This window comes from Urocitellus parryii, chromosome 10, assembly GCF_045843805.1.
Source record: "Urocitellus parryii isolate mUroPar1 chromosome 10, mUroPar1.hap1, whole genome shotgun sequence".
In the NCBI taxonomy this organism is placed as follows: domain Eukaryota; kingdom Metazoa; phylum Chordata; class Mammalia; order Rodentia; family Sciuridae; genus Urocitellus; species Urocitellus parryii.
In genome coordinates this window covers 126,182,187-126,200,676 of record NC_135540.1, presented here as the reverse complement: position 1 = coordinate 126,200,676, position 18,490 = coordinate 126,182,187, and the positions used below count along the sequence as shown (strand labels likewise).

Sequence of the window (18,490 nt, the reverse complement as noted above, 5' to 3'; positions counted from 1 at the left end):
CAGCATGTCCTTGAGGGTGTATTTTACTTTGTGATAGCTGAAGGAAAGTAACCATCACCCTCTTAGGAATTTTTTAAATCTTGGGTCATTCTTTCAAAGAATTTCTGGGGGCTGCTGAGAACATGAACTGCATGAATTTGAATTGTCTCTTGAGTGTAATGTCTGTCACTTTAAGCAACGAATTTCCCTGTGCCTCAGTTTCCCCCTCTGTAGGCAGACTAAAGAGTAAATATTTATGTCAAGAGCTTGTGAGGGTGAATGAGACCCTTCATGCACAGAACCTCCAGCGCTACTCTAACCCTTAGGCAACGTCCTACAGGTCATCTTCCCTGTGCTGTGGAGACCATTGCCTAGAGGGAGATGTGACTCTGTCCTGGTCTCTGCAGGACCACTGCCCCTGGCTCTTCTCCCCCATTCAGGTCGCTGCTGCTACTCTGAGCACAGGTGGCCCCAGAACAGGTCCTGGTTGGAAGGCCACAGACAATGCAAACTGTAGAGGTTGGATGACTGCCAGGTGCCCTACATATCTCTGCTTCCCAAGTCCCAGAAGAGCCCAGAAGCTGACTCTCTTTGGTCAGTGTTGTTCTTGGCATTGGTTGCATGTGTGCACCCCGGAAGTGGAGCCAAGAGGGTTACACAGTGTGGATGGCTTGGGGCAGGGAAGCCCATGTGTGATCACGAGGCCTCCTCTGCCGGCTCTTTCCTGGGCATTACTAGCACCACGCTGCCTAAATGGAAGGTTTTCCCTACCTGTTCCACCGCTCTGGCTGGTGGCAGGAATGTGTTGGAGTGTGGCCCTTGGGCATTTAGGGAGGTGGCAGCTGCATGGGGGATGGGGATAGGAGACAGACTTTGGAGGGGGCCAAGGGCTACAGGAACCCCTGGTGGTTCTAAGATCTTCTCACTCGGCCAGCAGGGTCAGTGTGTGCCATGTCCCTGGGAAGAGTGACTTCAGCTTCCTGCTGCAGCCTGTCTGCCACATCCACTACCACCTCCTGGTTGTCCAAGTCTCCCAAAGGACTTGGGAGTTGCTGAGTCCAGGTCTCCAGTGTGCCTGAGGCCTTGTGGGACTTGGCAGCCTGTCATTAGAGCATTCTTGGCCCGCATGTCTGGTGTCTGCATGACTGTGCAGGAGTGACCCCTGCAGACTCAGCCAGCTCTCCTGGCCGAGCTGCCCTGGCACTTGGTTGGGGTCCCTGGCTGTGGGGTCTATGGAAAGGCTGGCTTTGAATCTAATAGTCCTTGGTTCAGATCCTGACATACCCCCAGGTGGCTTTGAGACACACTGTTTAATTCTTCTCTGTCCCCCAGTTTCATGTCCTACCCCAGGAAAAAAAAAACCCTTTACTTCATGAGGTCACAAACCACGTAGGGACTCCCCAATCACAAGACACCTTTCTCATAAGCTTTGGTTCATTTTGAGCAAATATTTACTGTGAGTCCGACGGTGCTGAGCTGGGAGATGGTGTAGGGCTCAGCAGAACTGAGATGATTTCTCATTCATGATTCTGTGCATTTCAAGAGTTCCAGGTGGTCACTGCCAGGATCTGCTCGGGCCTCACACTTTTTAATCAATTGGTTGTTGCTACATCTCTGAGGGAGATGACCATCCCATCAATGAGATGAAGAAACTGGTGCCTAGAAAGACTCAGGGTCCCAGTGAGGGGCAGCCTCTGTAGAGCCAGTCCTCTTTCCTCCAGGAAAACACAAGGCTCTCTACAGAGATGGCAAGTCCAGGGACCCAGAGATTCCCTGGAATGATTGCCTGTTCCAGGGGCTGATTGCTCCAGGCCCTCCCTCTACTCTAGCTAGCTGTAATCTGCACTGGCTGACTGTCCTGCTGCGAACAGACTGTGGCTCTGTGGACTGGGAGGGCCAGGTGATTGGGGACTGTGTGGCTGAGCTGCAGCCTGGGGTGTCTGATTGGCTTTTAGGAACCCTTTATTTCCCCGCTTCCTGGGTGCAGCTTGAGCTGTGGGGGTGGAGAGGACCAGGAGGGAGGGTTCAGCAGTCTTGAGAACTGGGCTGGATCAGATGACTTTCTGTCCGAGGGGTCAGTATAAGGTACGTGGACCTGCAGCTGCTCAGAGTATCAGCATCCAGCACCGAGATCTCCCAGGAAGTGATGGTGGGGAGGATGAGGGTTCAGAAGCTGAAGTACTGAAGGAGGGCACTTCTGCTCATCAGGGAAGTGTTTGGATAACCAACGACACAGTTGGGCTCAGAATAGGGAAGACGGCTTCCAAGAAGGAATGGAGACATTCAGTAGAAATAGTCTTTTCTTTTTGGTGGCACAATGAAGCTTTGGAGGTGAATGGAGCCATCATGAGCCTCATGCAGGGACACTGAAGACATCTGAGCCGCCTGGGTCACAGGCCACCCTATCTTGTTGCTTTCTGCAGTTAGATTCCTATGGGTGGCCATCCAATTCCTTGTAGTATGAATAGAGTAAGTTATCTGGATGTTGAACCCTGGACATGTCTTTCTGTGTTCACTAGAAACCTTTCTGTTCAATCCTTCAAAGAGAAATATTCTGACCAGTCATAGAAATCCAGCAAATAGATAGCCTTCCCATGCTGATGTGACTGCTGGGAAAGAACTGCCCAGCAGGGTAGCTGTGACATCGGGTTACAGTCCTTGATAGAGTTGCTCATCCAGCAACTCTTGGCCAATGCAACTTGCACATGGTGATGAGGGACAACCACCTGTCAGTAGGATTCAGGCTCCAGTTGACTTTGTAGGCCTGGTCACCATGGGTCAAGAGCAATCCTTCAGTGACCCTTGTAGGCGGACTCTTCCATTCAAAATCAAGTATCTGCCGTGTCCCTTCTACTTTGGCCTGGATCATAAAACAAAAGATGGTTCCCGTCCTCTGAGGACTTTAATTCTTTCTGAGAAGTCAGAAATGTGAATAAGATGAGAAACAATTCTAGATTGTTAGAGGTGGAAGCCAGATGCAATGGTGCACACCTGGAATCCCAGCAGGAGCATGGTGGTTTAAGCCTAGCATGGGCAATTTTATTTTTTATTTTCCCACATTTTTAAATTGGCCTATTATAGTTGTACATAGTGATCTCCCTTTCATGAGATCCCCCACCTCTTTTTCCTCTCTACCTTGCACACTTGAGACCTTTTGAGTTTGACTTTTTTGCTTAGCATAATGGTCTCTAGTTCCATCATTTTCCTGAAAATGACATGATTTCATTTTCTTTGACTGAATAAAACCCATTGTGTGTATGTACCACATTTTCTTTATCCATTCATCTGTTGATGGACACCCACAGGGGTTCCATAGTTTGGCTATTGTGAATTGTGCTGCTATAAACACAGGATGCACAGCCTGTGCCATTTAAGACCCTGTCTTAAATTAACAAAATGAAAATGAAATAAAAATGACCAGGAATGTAGCTCTGGTGAAGCACCCCTGAACTCAGTCCCCAATATTTAGGAGACAGAGGGAGAATAATGTTCAAATTTGAAGAAGTGCCTTCAGGAGCAAGAGCCAGACTTGTGGTAGCCCTGAATAGCTTATTATAACTTCAAGCATTAATTTTTATGTCCTGTTAAGATTTTAATCTATGTAAATCTTCCCATACCATATTTACAATACATCCATATTTAAGATACCTGATAACCACACGAGGTTTACAATGTGTCAGACCCTGTTCTGGGGACTTTATCATCACAGCAATCTTGCTCAGTTAACAGGCAGAAGCAGAGGAAGGTGCTGGCAGTCAATCCAGAGAATTGATCTAAAAGCCCAGATTCTGAACCTCTGCAGCAGTTCTCAGCCCCTCAGGAATATTTGGCAATGTCTGGGGACATTTTGCATTGTTAAAGTTGGGGGTGGGAGGTCCTCCTGGCATCTTGTTAGTGAAGGGCCCAGATAAATACCCCTCAGTTCCCTGGACAATCCCCTCATAACAAGAACTCTCTGGCCCCAAACGTCAGCCGTGTCAAGGTTAGACAATAGCTTGCACCATACTCAATCTCAAATGCAAATCACCCACCAGTCCAACCACTTACCATTCCCTTTCCCCAATTCCATGAGTAGAATCAGTGCTGCAGGAAGACGAGTCATGCCAATGTCATGGCCCAGGGTGTTGTGGACAGGGCCTAGCCTCGCTGACAGCTGTGTTTAAGAACTGGCTCTCTCTCACCTGCTGGACAACTTTAAGTTGCTTCTCCTGGGCTCCTTTTGCAATGTGTGATCTAGATCTCTGTTTCTCATCAAGGCATTAGTATGGCACCTGGCAACTCTTTGGAGCCCATTAAATGTTATTAAAAATCAATTAAAAGATGTCACAGTGGTATATGATCGAGTACAGGTGAGTCACTTGGTAGCACGTGCCAGGAGCATGGAGCAGGTCAGAGCTGGCTGGAGACTAAAGCAGAGAAGGGAGGAGCTGGCCTGAGCCCCCTGAGGGTTGGGGGGCTTAAATGGTCCATCATGGGCACCAGGGCAGGGATGGGACTCTTGGAATGTTCAGGTCCCACTTTTAGGGGGGAATATGACTGGAGAAGAGGGATTATTTGGAAAGTGGTAAGCAACAGAAGACGGGAAGCCAGATTAGCCCACATTACAGCTGTGTTAGGGAAGCTCACGTGTGGAGAGATCTGGGGCCCAAACCAGGACAGCAGGTGGGATTCCTGAAGCCCTGACCAGGGATATAGTAACAACCAATATGGTACCAGAATCTGAGTGCTGTGAGGAGCTCTGTAGGTCCTGGTGCTGGTGGGAATCAGGGTGGTCAGAGGTGACTTTGAAAATGTGGGAGGATGAATTCAGGAATCACAGGAAAGTTCTGCATGGGGCATGTGTGTGGATTGCCTGGGGCCAGCTAGATTCAAGGTGAATTTGAAGTGACTGTGGTTGTAAATGACCCTTGAAGACTGGAGGCCTGGGGTAGAATGTAGGCAGAGTGCATCTGCACAAGCATCCAGGGTGGAGGTGTTGCCTGGAGAACTTGATCATGGATTCCTTCTCCGGCCTCCCAGCTTCAGTCACAGGAAGTGACTCCTGCAGCGGAAGCATCTCCCCACCTGCCTAGTGTTGGGCCTTTGATCAGAACCTCTCACTCTGTATCATTAACTCAGGAGGCCCCCTTGCTTGTCATTCATTCATTTGGGTGTTTCCACATGATGCTGGGTCATTGAGGGCTCAAGTCACATACTAATTAGAGGTAAACATAGACTTTGGAGTCAGAAAAACTCTAAATCATGGCCATGACCTTGAGTCAAGTGGCTTCACCCCTGAGATTCTCAGTTTGCTCACCTATACAAAGAAAATAATCCTAACCCCTTACAAGGTTGCTAAGGGGAGTGGCAAACCAATTCATTAATCAGATAACAAATACTGCTCAAAGCCCCCAAATAGAATTACTAGTAGCTTCCTAATGGCCCAGTGTGGTAGGCCTCCAAAATTCATTTGTTTGTGGGAAACAGAGTCACAGAATGGTCAAATAACTTGCCCCAGGTGATGGTGTCAAGGGAAGAACTGGAATTTGGCATATCAAAACCCTGTGACATATCAAGTGCCCAGCTTAGCATCTGTCTGAAATAGGGAGTTTCAAAATTGCTAGTATCTTTCCCTAAGCACCCATTTTTTTTTTTTTTTACAGTGCTGGGGATTGAACCCAGGGCCTCAGTCAGCTCTCTCTGAAAAACAAGTGATAGGTGTTGTAGAGCCATCTTAACCCTTATACATTGAGCTGTGCCTTAAAGACTTTTGAAAATTAAAATCACCCACAATTCCACCTACTCTGAACCCTATGGAACATTTTTAGGATCCTGTTTACCTTGTAGAGATCATGCTAAACATTGGACAAAAAGTGCCCTTTTCCCACAATTTGAAGTCTTGTAACATTTTTTAATGTCATGCTGTCATACTGCTTGGATATGCCATAATTAGTGCAATAAAATCCATAAAGCAACTGTCTTTTGGTCTATGTTGCATTCATTCTTTAATAAATATTTTGGGCATTGTCAACATGCCAGGTGGACTTCAGGCCCTTAGGACATAGTGATGAACAAGACAAAGCCCTTTTTGGGTAGTGCTTGGCATTCTGGTAGGCAGGAAATGGCCTGATTTAAGAGGAAAGAGACAGACCCAGGTTCTTGGAAGCCCTCTTGCAAGAAGTGATCAGAACAAGGCAGTTGGTTCTGATTTTCCTGAGAGCAACTATTCCTAAGTTCCCAATTCCTAGAAGTAAAATGACGGGGTCAAAGATGCACAATGAATGTAAAGCACTATAGACATTTTACCAACTCATCTCACAACACCTTCTCCAGCATAGTGTATCATTTCTTTCAAAGATCCTTTTGCCACTTTGATAGTTGTTTTGGTTTGTTTAACTAGTTAGGCTGCACTCCTTGTTTTTTAACAAGAATTTTTGCCATTTGTACTTCCTTTTCTTTGAATTTCCCATTTTAGTTCTTGGAATTGCTTTGTCTAATGTATTTCAAAGGACAAGGACTACAAGGGATGGATGGCCTGGTGTGTCAAAAGTCATGTAGCTGAAGGCATCATGGTTCTGAGGAAGCCTCTACCACAGGACAGGAGCAGTGTGGTTCTGATAAAGGGTCCTTACCAGAGCAGCATGGCCAAGCAGCCACCACTATGATGTGGAGTCACTGCTCTTGATCAGGACACTGCTTGCTGCCAGACACTTTCCAGATCTTTATTCTCATTAATCTCATCACTAGCCTCATAAGCCTGTCAAGGCTAAAGATTTACCCCCATTTCACAGATGGGGAACCGACGCTCTGGTCTGGGGCACAAGTGGTCTTACCTAAACTCACATTCACTAGTGAGTGGCACTGCTGGAGTCTAAGCCAGGTCCATGTGTCACTCGTGACAGAAGACCCAGGTGGTAGGAGAGCAGGTGGCGTGAGGAGTATGCCTAGTACACACATGTGTTTGCTAAGTCCACCGGAGAGGTCATGTGCAGATTTGTGGTCCCGCTTGCCATGATGCATGTGGCAGAGGGGAGCCCATCAGAGGGTCACAAGAACTTGGCCTCCATCGATGGTGGATGGGTTGGTATTCCAGTTCTGATCAGTGCAAGAAGCTGTACAGGTAGAGACAAAGAAATTTAAGGACTCAAAGGAAGCACAACTAAGGGTCTAAATATGAGGCTAGAATGGACACAATGAGGCTTGATGTAGTGGCAGCCTGGAGCATGGTGGAGGGAGGACTCGGGGTAGAACAAGCAGACCCCTTTCCCTTCCCAGTAGACTTTACCATGGACGGTTGCCCTTTCTCTGCCAGTCACATGCAGCCTCTGTTCAATGGCTGCTCTTAACGCTCTGTCTTCTGATCCACAGACCATGGCTCCTTGGCCTGAGTTGGAAAATGCCCAGCCCAACCCCAATAAATACATCGAAGGGGCCACGAGTCATCAGTCCACACCAGCCAAAGGCCAGGAGACTGGCAAAAGTAAGTGACCTCATCTGCCATGGGTGGGTCCCCTGCCAGGACCTGAGGAGTTATGGGTCTGATTCTCATGGCTGCTGCTTCTCTGGGCAGATGACAGCAGTGGTCCTGCAGCCAAGATTGAACTTCTGCCCTCGTACTCCACTGCGACTCTGATAGAGGAGCCCACTGACGTGGAAGACCCCTGGGACCTGCCCGCACTCCAGGATACTGGGATCAAGTGGTCAGGTAAACAGGAAGCAGCAGAGGTTCAATGTTACCTCCTTCTAGTCCCTCTTCCTTCATTGGTCTGATGCTCTTAGAACCAGTGCTGTGGACACTGAGAGCTTTGTGCCTTCTTCCCCGCTCCCCTCACAGAGAGAGATGCCAAAGGGAAGCTCTTATGTGTCTTCCAAGGGATTGGGAAATTCATTCTGCTCCTGGGGTTCCTCTACTTGTTCGTGTGCTCCTTGGATGTCCTCAGCAGCGCCTTCCAGCTGGTTGGAGGTATGGGTGAAAGGCGTGGGTGTGGGGGGTGGGGAGGCACTGCAGCGGAATTAGGTTCAGACAGTCCCCATTGAAGCCTTCTCTAGCTGTAGCCTTCCAGATGACAAGGACTTAAACTGTCTCAGATCATCTTGGGAAGTCCACATTCCCCTTTGTATAGAGGAGAAAACTGAGGCCCACACAGCTATGACCTGGCCCAGGTGGCAGGCCAGGAGCCAGGGCTGGAGCCACACAAGCTATCGCCCTCACCTTTGTCCACTAACCCCAGGCAGGAAGCTGTTTGACCTGAGGACTTAGTGAGGGATCCCTGCTGTCTCTCAGCCTCTCTGCCCAGAGATTACAGCATAAGAAAGAATGCTCTTAGCCCAGAGCAAGAACAAAAAAAAAAAAATCAAAGCTAGGGAGGGTCAGAGGTCCCAGGCTGGGGGAATCTGTATCCACAGCACATGGCCACACATCTCAGGCCTGAGTGGAACCCGGAAATTGGTCACCTGGTGCTTGGTTACCTTTGTAAAGAAGGCCTGGTCTCCACATTCCTTCTCAAAGCCCCTCCCATCTCCAGAGGGGAGGATTGAGGCTCAGATCATTCACCAGCCCCAAGAGTCAGAGCCTGTAGTTAGCAAGATTCAGTCTATCATGAGACTCTATGGGATCCTGCATCTCTCAGTGTCTCTCTTGTGCTTGGGAGACCATAGGGGGTAGGCTCTCATGGGGAAGCTTGAGGTGCAAAGTGCCTACTTGTCACTTCCAGATCCTCCCGATCTGTGGCAGCATCAGCGAGGGGCTCTGCTTCATCGCTTTCTGATTATCTCCAAGTAACATCCACTCTCTGACCTGGGTCTGCATTATAAAATGGATCAGGGAAGGGATCCAGGGGGTCAGAGGCATGCCCTCAAAATGACTCAGCCCGCATTCAATCATCCCCTGGGGCTGAGGATGGAGCTGGGCGTGGGTAGAGAAGAATGGGGAGGCCCTCTGGGCTGCCACACAGTGAGGCCAGGTTCCTGATCAGAAGGTGAGCAAGAGGCCTGCTCATGGAGCGGTCAGGGTGAGAGGCTGCAGGGCAGGGGACCCGGAACAAGGAGCTGAGGCTGACGGGGAACTAGGTCAGAGAGGTGGGCTGGGAGGCACCGGCAGCCAGATTTCCCCACTGACCAGGGGGGTGCAGGGAAGAAGCAAGATCCCAAAGGGCCCTGCCGTGTTGGAAACAGTTCCCTCTTCATGTGACCATTGAATCTGTCTTTCAGGAAAAGTGGCCGGGCAGTTCTTCAGCAACAACTCCATCATGTCCAACCCCGTGGCGGGACTGGTGATCGGGGTGCTGGTGACCGTCATGGTGCAGAGCTCCAGTACCTCCTCATCCATCATCGTCAGCATGGTGGCCTCCTCATGTGAGTCCAGGCACCCATGTGCATCCCAGGCACCCCATCCATGTGGGGAGCCTGGAATTTACTCTGAATATATCTGGGCCCTGTCACCATTATCTTCACATCTTGTCCAACTGTGATATGTCTCACCTTTGATCCCAGCAGTTTCCTGTTTGCATTGGATGGCTGGGTCCAAAAATAGACAGATGCTTGAGGTCTCTGAATTTTCTAGAAATATGGTATCTACTCAAACTGCCATTATGTGGCTGATTCCATTTAACCTTAATGGATTTAAAATATGCTCGGTGCCCCACGTGCCCAGCACCTGCCATATCAAACATTTCCATCAATTTAAAGTTCCCTAGTGAGGCCCTAAGCAACTCAGCAAGACCCCTGTCTCTAAATAAAAAGGGGATGTGGCTCAGGGTTTAAATGAGTTCAATCCCTGGGTGCAGTGGCACATGACTGTAATCCCAGCAGCTTGGGAGGCTGAGGCAGGAGGATCGTTAGTTCAAAGTCAATTCCTTGGGCTGGACAACTCAGTGCTAACCATAAAGGCACTTAATCATACCATACATAGGCTTTGGAACAACTGAGTTTGTAGACATTGTTCCAAACTTGCCCTGCTTGATATGTGCTCTGAGATTGGGATGGAGGGGGATCACTTGTAACTGATTTTCAGCTCAAACCAGCATTTTAACCAATATGAACCAGAATTTTTTTGTGGGATAATTTAGAGAAAGATAATTAGTTCCAAAAGCTTTACTCTCCCATGTCAGAGAATGGTCATATGCTGATTTTGTTAGCAAAGGAAATGATCCTTCCAGGATTTGCCTGGGAGATACAGAGGACTTTGTCCAGTGTGGGTCTGACTCCTCCTTAAGTGGAAGCCTTACTGCTCTGGGAAACGGAGTCCATCCCCTTGAGCCCTGGACTTTTCCACTGTTCCTCAAACAGTAGCTGTCTGTATGCTTCTGGCCTCATTGGTAATATTGTGGAGAAAAAATTTAGAAGGCCATTTTTAAACTTGGATCCACAGGAGGGTTTCACAGCTCTGTGGATGCCCCAAAATTATGTGCAGGAATTTTGGACAGTGGTTTAGCACAGTCACATGCATTCCTGTCCTAGAGGCTGAACAGTTGCTTTAAGGGACACCAGCCCTAGGGAGTCCAGCCCGCCCTGGGTCATGCAAGAGCATTTGGGCTGATTCTGAAATGTGCTAACCACTCTTCCAACCCCTAGTGCTGACTGTGCGGGCAGCCATCCCCATCATCATGGGGGCCAACATCGGGACCTCCATCACCAACACCATTGTGGCGCTCATGCAGGCCGGAGACCGCAGCGAGTTCAGGAGGTAAGAACCTCAACCAGCCTTCACTGCCATCAGGCCTGTGGTGCATTACGCTGAAGGACCCACCTGGTGCCACCAGCGCATGCTTGTCAGGCTCTTGAAGGCAGTAGGCAGGGAGTCCAGCTGGGGCTGGGGTCACACATTCCCCAGTTGATCAGACTCTGCTCCCTAGTCTGCAAACTGGGACAATCATAGCATCTCTCCCCAACTGCTTATCCCAAGGATTCAACAGTCATGCCTGCCAGTGTTGGGCAGGGTGCCTGGAGCAAGATCAGAGCTTTCGCTGGAAGCTTGCTGCTAGTGGGGGAGTTAACACAGCCAGTCAGGGTAGGAGTTACAGTCGCACTTAGTCATAAATAATTACAACTTCCTAAAACTTCCATATTTGGCCAGCTCAGCTGGTGCCACTTTTTCTCCGTTGTTCACAAGCATGCCAATAAAAGGCAAAATGTCATTTTTGTGGATGTGTCAGGTCTGAAAATAGAGCAGGTTGAATATATAGGCAGAGGAAACCTTTCCTTTCCAAAAATGAATGTAAAAATTAAACCCATTTCCCAGCTTCTCTTCGCAGCTCTGGTCTTTACCAGAGCTTATTAAAACAGAGACATGGTTGCCTGCATGCCTCTATGATTACCTTGTGGTCAAGTAGCTGACATTACTGCAGGCTAATGGGGGAGACAGCAAACGTCATCCCTTGGTGAACTGGCAGCCAGTGGACGTCATTGGGGTCCTTCATTTTCCCTGAGACACCTCATCTGGTCCCTGATGAGATGTCCTGATGGTCACAGTAATAATACACACCAAGCTGGGCGTATTCTAATTTGGTCTTCTCATGGAGAAGCAGGGTTTTCTACAGCCCGTTTTATTCATGTTGAAGCTTCATTGGGGGGCACAGCTGGGATTCTATCTGTGTTTCCCCATTTGAGATTTTGGATTCTTTTCATTGTTACAAGTGGAAGAATATCAATGTGGCTACATATAGGATACCATTGACTTAGCTTGCCTCCTCTGGATATTTCAATATACTTTCAACATCTTCCTAGTGGTTTGGGTTACTTTCTTAGATTCCTTGCCAAAACTACTAGAAAATATGTGAATCACTTCATTCTATCTTAACAGTGTATAATCTTTTTTTTCTAGTAATGGGGATTGAACCCAGGGTCTCATGCATGCAAGGCAAATGTTCTACTGCTGAGCCACACTTCAGCCCCTGAAACTGTCTTGACTCACTCTCTGAGAAGAGTAAGACTTCATTAGAAAATAATAGCTTAATAGTACAGATGAAAAATGACACTTGCCAATTTTATATATTTACTAGTAAAGTGCCTCCCCTCATTTTATTAGCCACTTCTAAATATTCATGTTCCACATTCCATTTGGCTTGATGATTTTTTTCCAGATGATTTTTAAAGGAATCATTTTTGCTTGAGGGAAAGCATAGTTTCTCAATCTGGAGGTGGGATGGAGTTCAGGGGGAACCAAGGACCTCCTTGGTTAGAGACAAAGCGTGGCATATATAAGCTGGGCTTCCTATGGAGACTGTTCATGTTTCACCAGCCTCTTAAAGGGTTAAGAATTCATGTGGATAGAGAACTTTAACTTTGTTACCTTTAACTTTGTTACCTCCCCTTTCTAAGGGGAGGTTGTATTTGATGTGTGTGATTCAAAGAGGTCTTGGGCTGGGATTGTGGCTCAGTGGTTCAGTACTTTCTTAGCATGTGTGAGGCACTGGGTTTGATACCCAGCACCACAAAAAAAACTAAAAAAAAAAGGTCCTCCAAATGGTATTTGCTGAGAGAATTATTCCAGACATACCTACTAGCTGGCCCTCCAGTGCAAGGGGAATGGTAATACCACCCACTTGGGGAATTGCAATAAGAACAGAACTGAGATTCTACATCTGTGCACACACTGGACAGCAGCAAGCAAGAGCCCGCTGGACGGGTGTCCTTGCCCTCCTTGACTAACCTGAGGGCTGGGTTCCCTTCCCACAGGGCTTTTGCAGGGGCCACCGTCCATGACTTCTTCAACTGGCTGTCTGTACTGGTGCTGTTGCCCCTGGAGGCTGCCACCCACTACCTAGAGATTTTGACCAACCTGGTGGTGGACACCTTCCACTTCCAGAATGGAGAAGATGCCCCAGCTATTCTGAAAGTCATCACAGATCCCTTCACGAAGCTCATCATTCAGGTACCACTATCCAGGAAATAGGGCATCCCATTCCCACCCCACCCACCACACTGAGCCTGTAAGGAGATGAGGGTTTATGCACACGGCTCAGTGGTACCTCTGAAAAAGGCTCAGGGACGCGTATTTCAGGACTCTTAGGAGCAACAGGTCTTTTAAATTCCTTGACTCCAACAGTGTGTGTGTCTTTGGGGGTGGGGGGATGGGCAGTGAGCACTTTTCAGGGATTATTCACCGGACACGTGGACAACTTTGTCCTCATTGCCATCTCTGGACCCACTGTTATCCTACTCCTGTCCTTTCGACCAGGGGCCATCTCCCCACAGTGGTCTCTGGTGTCTGCCGTCTGGTTTTCTCTGGCAGTCAGTTCATCAGGAAATAGCTGCAGCCTGCTTCCTAAATAACAGTGCTCTTGCTCATGGGCCAAAAGCACTCATTCTTCTAGTGATCACTTGGTAATACCTGGATACTCGACTGCACCCTGTGGGGTGCAGACAGGATGCGAGGGCTCACAGTCAAGCTCACCTCCCCAGAAACCCTCTCACAGCGACACCTGCATCTGTGTCCTCAGTTCTGAGGATGGGCTGATGGTCTTGTCTATTTATTGCATTCCTCAGCTGGATAAAAAAGTCATCCAACAAATTGCAATGAATGACGAATCGGCCCAAAACAAGAGTCTGATCAAGATTTGGTGCAAAACTTTTACAAATACGGTATGTTTCCAGGAATAATATTATTGGGTGGGTGAATCCTGGCAGTCTTTCAAGGAGGCAAAGAAAAGGGGAACCAAAAATGGAAATGCCTAGAAAATCAAAATTGGCCAGTTGAGTGTCCTTTTGGAAATAAGTCTGTGAAATGATGGCTGGACTCAAGCTTCCCATTTTGGAGGGAGGCCCATGGAACCTGTGAGTCCCACTGTATGGACCGGGCAGCAGGTGGCATCTCCAACTTTCCCTACTCTTCCAGAACATTCCTCCCCAGGTGGTCGATAGGTTCTTGCCTGTGTCAGGGAATCTGCCGCCCTGTGCAGTAGGGGTGCCAAAAACTAAAATACAAAAATGAGATTAGGGTCTCAGTTTTTCCAAGAACTTTTAAAATTAAGATGGAAAAACTCTACTGATCACGTTTCCAAGCATTTCCCACCAAAATTGAGAGTTGTTGTGGCATGTTCATCTCTTAGACTCAGATGAATGTCACCGTCCCCTCGCCTGAGAACTGCACTTCCCCTTCCCTCTGTTGGACGGACGGCATCTATACCTGGACCATCAAGAACGTGACCTACAAGGAGAACATTGCCAAGTGTGAGTAGACTCAGCAAATCAGCCATTGGGACAGGCTGTTACTCAAGGAGGCTTCTGGGCCCAGGAAGTAGAGCAAAGAGGGCATCAGAGGCCTAGCACAGGACCGACTTGAGACGCGGGGAGTAGGCTTTTAAAACAGAAGAAGCCACAGTTTAGGGACTAAGGACAGGCCCAGGGTCCCAAGGGAAGGGGCAGAATGAGGACTTGAAGCCCAATGTGGGACCCACACAGGACAGATGATATCCAGTGAGTCCCTTCTGCACAGCTGGCCCCATGATAAACAGCCTGCAGGAGGCTGTGATTCTTTTAATAAGCTGTGATGTTGCCCTTGGGATCTTCTCCAAATCAGGTATCCTCAGTTCTTCTAATTGTTCCTTAGGGACCCTCTTATAGTAGATCTTCTCTCCCTCTACAGCTGACATTAATTCTGAACAGTATACCTTTGCTCCAGATGTGAATTATATCACAGAATTTAGTGACCCTGTCACCTCCAATGTTCTAAGTGCTACACATCCATGTGATAACTATGCTTTGCTGGACTTAATATTGGGACACATTGTTACTTTGCAAAACAAGGAGTTTTACCAGTAGCAATACCTCAATGCTTTGCTGTATCTCAAGTTACAAAAAACAAACAAACAAAAACCCCAATGGGATTTAGAGGCAGAAGGAATGGGCTGTGGACATAGATCTGCCCTTAACTGGCTGGGAATTTTTTTTAAAGCCCCTCATTTCATTTTCCAGCCTCAGGATGTCTGACTGTCCCAGGGCTATAGTTAGCTGCTGAGGAGTCTGGGAAGGGCTGTCTTTAGCTGCCATGTGTGTACCCAGGATTCTGTTACTGTGAGGGAGGATACCAGAAAAAAGGAATCTGAGCCACATGGCTCCTGCCCCTTCTGACAAGGCTTTCTGTGTCTCCAGGCCAGCACATCTTTGTGAATTTCAACCTCCCGGATCTGGCTGTGGGCATCATCCTGCTGATTGTCTCCCTGATGGTTCTCTGCGGCTGCCTGATCATGATCGTCAAGCTCCTGGGCTCTGTGCTCAAGGGACAGGTTGCGGTTGTCATCAAGAAAACCATCAACACTGGTATGTGTACCACCTCTCCTACACCTCTGGCCTACCTGGGGAATAGGATTATGCAGCCAACCTGGGGGCTCCTTTGATTCCCATCTTGTAATGCCTGTGTGTGGAATCTCTCTTCCATCTAATGAGCTGCAGGGGTTAAGATGGGAATTCTCCTTCATGTCCTGGTGGTCCTGGGGCAGGCACATGCTTCCATCACTGGTCAGCAAGGGCCTGAGAAAGCCAGTTTACATCCAGAGCCACGAGGTGGGCCTTCCCTTCTGGCTGGTTTTCTAGACACTGAGGCCTCCCTGGGCCTATCAGGAGCCTGTGGAAAGTGTAACAGGCATCCACATTTGTCTTTACTTCTCTTCATTCTTGAAAGGAAATGTGATTCTCCATAAATAGCTTAGCATCCTCAGGTAGCCAGCAAAACTCATTGGCCAAGAAGAGCTCCCAGTAGAGGGTCCCAGCCAATGAGAGCTCACCAAGCAATGACGTCACCACCCCAGCACTCTTGAGCAAGGGACTCTTTTGCACTGAGCATGAACTGAAGGCTGGCCAGGCAGGCAGGGCCTGACCCAGTGCCGGTTGGGCAGAAGGCTGGACACCAGGGAGAAAGTGCTAAGCTCTACGCTGGCCAGGTCCTTTGGGAGGATGTTGTTTTCTGGACACTCAAGTTTTTCTAACCAGGCCTCTGTGCATCTTGTCTGTATCAAAGTCAGCTGGAAGAGAAGCAGGGGCCTGAACCCAAGATGATGTGGGGGGCGTGGACTCAGCCTCCAGCCCGCTCTGCTCCTGGGGTCCTAAGGAGGTGCCGGCAGTGCATCTCGCCAAGCTTTGGCCGGGGGTTCTTAAGTCTTCTTCCCCTCTGTCTTCCAGATTTCCCCTTTCCCTTTGCCTGGGTGACCGGCTACCTAGCCATCCTCGTCGGAGCGGGCATGACCTTCATTGTGCAGAGCAGCTCAGTGTTCACATCTGCCATGACCCCTCTGATCGGTAAGTTTCTCCCTGGCTTCTCTCTTGGGTCTCCCTTGCCATTTGCAGTCACCCTGAGGGCTGATGTCACGTGCTCTCTTTCTCCAGGTATCGGTGTGATAACCATTGAGAGGGCTTATCCGCTCACTCTGGGCTCCAACATTGGCACCACCACCACCGCCATCCTGGCCGCCTTAGCCAGCCCGGGAAACACTCTCAGGAGTTCTCTTCAGGTGGGGACATGCTGCAGGAGTGGGTCCCTGTGGTTTTTTTTTTTTTTTTTTGAGACAGTTGCGGAGGCTGGCCTCAAACTTGATCCTCCTGTGTCAGTCTCCCAAATCCCTGGGATTATAGGCACACACCACCAAACCCAACTGGTAGCCATATTTTTTAAAAGTAAAATACAGGGAGGTTCATTTTAACGTGATTTAATTTATTATCACACCAACATATGATTGATATTTTACATTCTTTTATACTTGGGGCTAGCCCTGCTTCAAGTGCTCAGGATTTCCTGAGGGCTTGAATCCCACCTTGGACATCTCCCACTTGTGGTTGCTGCTGCTCTGGCTTTTAGAGGCTGGCCATCCTCCACCTCCCTCTCCCTACTGTAGAGGCCACCAGCCAAGCCAGCTGGAACTTCTGCAGGCCTTCTGCTCACCTGCTCCTACCTGCTTGGCTGGAGCAGTGGAACCACTGCCGGGGGAAGAACTGGGCAAACCCATTGTTAGCTGGCGCCTTAGGAACCCCAGGTCCTGAAAACTGAGCTGAGACTCAGCCTGGCCACGTCCCTGGTCCCCGTTCAGGTTTCCCAGAAGCATCTGTAGGACACTGCTAGGTGGCCGCCCTCCTAACCTGTCCCACCTCCTGTGTTTCAGATCGCCCTATGCCACTTTTTCTTCAACATCTCTGGCATTTTGCTGTGGTATCCAATCCCGTTCACCCGCCTGCCGATCCGCCTGGCCAAGGGGCTGGGCAACATCTCCGCCAAGTACCGCTGGTTTGCGGTGTTCTACCTGATCTTCTTCTTCTTCCTGACCCCGCTGGCGGTGTTTGGCCTCTCGCTGGCCGGCTGGCCCGTGTTGGTGGGCGTGGGGGTGCCCATCATCCTCCTGCTGCTGCTGGTGGTCTGCCTCCGGCTCCTGCAGTCCCGCTGCCCACGCGTCCTGCCCATCAAGCTCCGCAATTGGAACTTCCTGCCCCAGTGGATGCACTCCCTGAAGCCCTGGGACAACCTCATCACCGCGGCCACCAGCTGCTGCCAGCAGCGCTGCTGTTGCTGCTGCCGTGTGTGCTGCCGCGTGTGCTGCCTGATGTGCGGCTGCGGCAAGTGCTGCCGCTGCAGCAAGTGCTGCCAGGACCTGGAGGAGGTGCAGGAGGTGCAGGGTGTCCCCATGAAGGCCCCCGAGGCCTTCGCAAATGCCGCCATGAACATAGAAGCCCAGGATGAGGTCAAGGCCCACGCTGATGTCCCGGGCACCAAGGCCATCTGCAATAGCACGGCCTTCTAGGACCACCCAGAGGTTGGGGGGACCTCAGGTGCCGAGTGCTCCGCCCTCCCTCCCTCCCTGCCTTCGCATGCTTTCTGCTGCCTCACAGGGATTTGTCCCTAGTGGGGAGCTTGACGTCAGGCCTAGCTCTTCTTCCCTTACTCAGACTGTCAGCTTCTGTGCCCTAGACCCCCCTCCCAGAAGGCACAAGGCATCACCAAGGGAGATGAGGACAACCAAGCTGGCCAGGAGGTGGCCACAACCACTCCTGCACACAGGTGAAATAGGATGTTCTCAGACTGAACCTGCTTTCCAGAAAGAACCGCCCCCTCCTCCAGGAGGGGTTTATGGAAGGTTCTGGAAGGTACCCATGTAAGGGTGTGTATATACACATGTACAAAGCTGTTCTCCATTGTGATAAAGCCTAAGGGCCTTTCTTAGCAAAGACTGACTTCTTGCTCACCGGCCTCCCTGCCCCAGAGCCGCCCTGTTGAGGGCAAATAGCAATTGTTTGGAGACTTGGACAAGAGCATGGGAGGTGGGCTTCCCACTTCTCAATGCTCCCCACAGTTTCAGGAGTTCCCTACCTGGGCAGGTTTGGGTGGCCCAAAGTTTACCTGCAGTGTCTTTGTCCTCAAATTTTCAGGATGGGAGCCAGGCCTGAGCTACAGAGAGGGTTAGGATACATTTGGCGCACACACAGAGATTGGTTGTTGATTGATTCTGGAGGATGGAGGATAAGAACAGGGAATGGTCAGCATTTGGGGAGATGTTGATTGGCCAGAAGACCTCAGGCTAATTAGAAGTCAAATTGATTGACAACCATTGAG

The 18,490-nt window shown here is 49.4% G+C and overlaps 1 protein-coding gene across 1 annotated transcript; it reads left to right on the top strand.

The window, feature by feature from the left end:
- The first annotated feature begins 7,329 nt into the window (after positions 1-7,329).
- Positions 7,330-17,681, top strand: Slc34a2 (solute carrier family 34 member 2). Its single transcript, XM_026403746.2, has 12 exons — positions 7,330-7,438; positions 7,529-7,663; positions 7,793-7,921; positions 9,169-9,312; positions 10,531-10,642; positions 12,634-12,829; positions 13,444-13,539; positions 14,007-14,127; positions 15,049-15,216; positions 16,075-16,191; positions 16,279-16,403; positions 17,049-17,681. The coding sequence occupies exons 1-12, from the start codon at positions 7,330-7,332 to the stop codon at positions 17,679-17,681; spliced, it is 2,085 nt and encodes a 694-aa protein (XP_026259531.1).
- Positions 17,682-18,490: the final 809 nt, after the last annotated feature.

What these genes read in the sequence shown, in the direction of transcription:
- Slc34a2 (XM_026403746.2), top strand. Translation starts at nt 7,330, where the DNA reads ATGGCTCCTTGGCCTGAGTTGGAAAATGCCCAGCCCAACCCCAATAAA. An exon ending in GACCGCAGCGAGTTCAGGAG is followed by an intron (nt 10,643 to 12,633) that starts GTAAGAACCTCA and finishes CCCTTCCCACAG; the next exon opens with GGCTTTTGCAGGGGCCACCG. An exon ending in CAAGAAAACCATCAACACTG is followed by an intron (nt 15,217 to 16,074) that starts GTATGTGTACCA and finishes TCTGTCTTCCAG; the next exon opens with ATTTCCCCTTTCCCTTTGCC.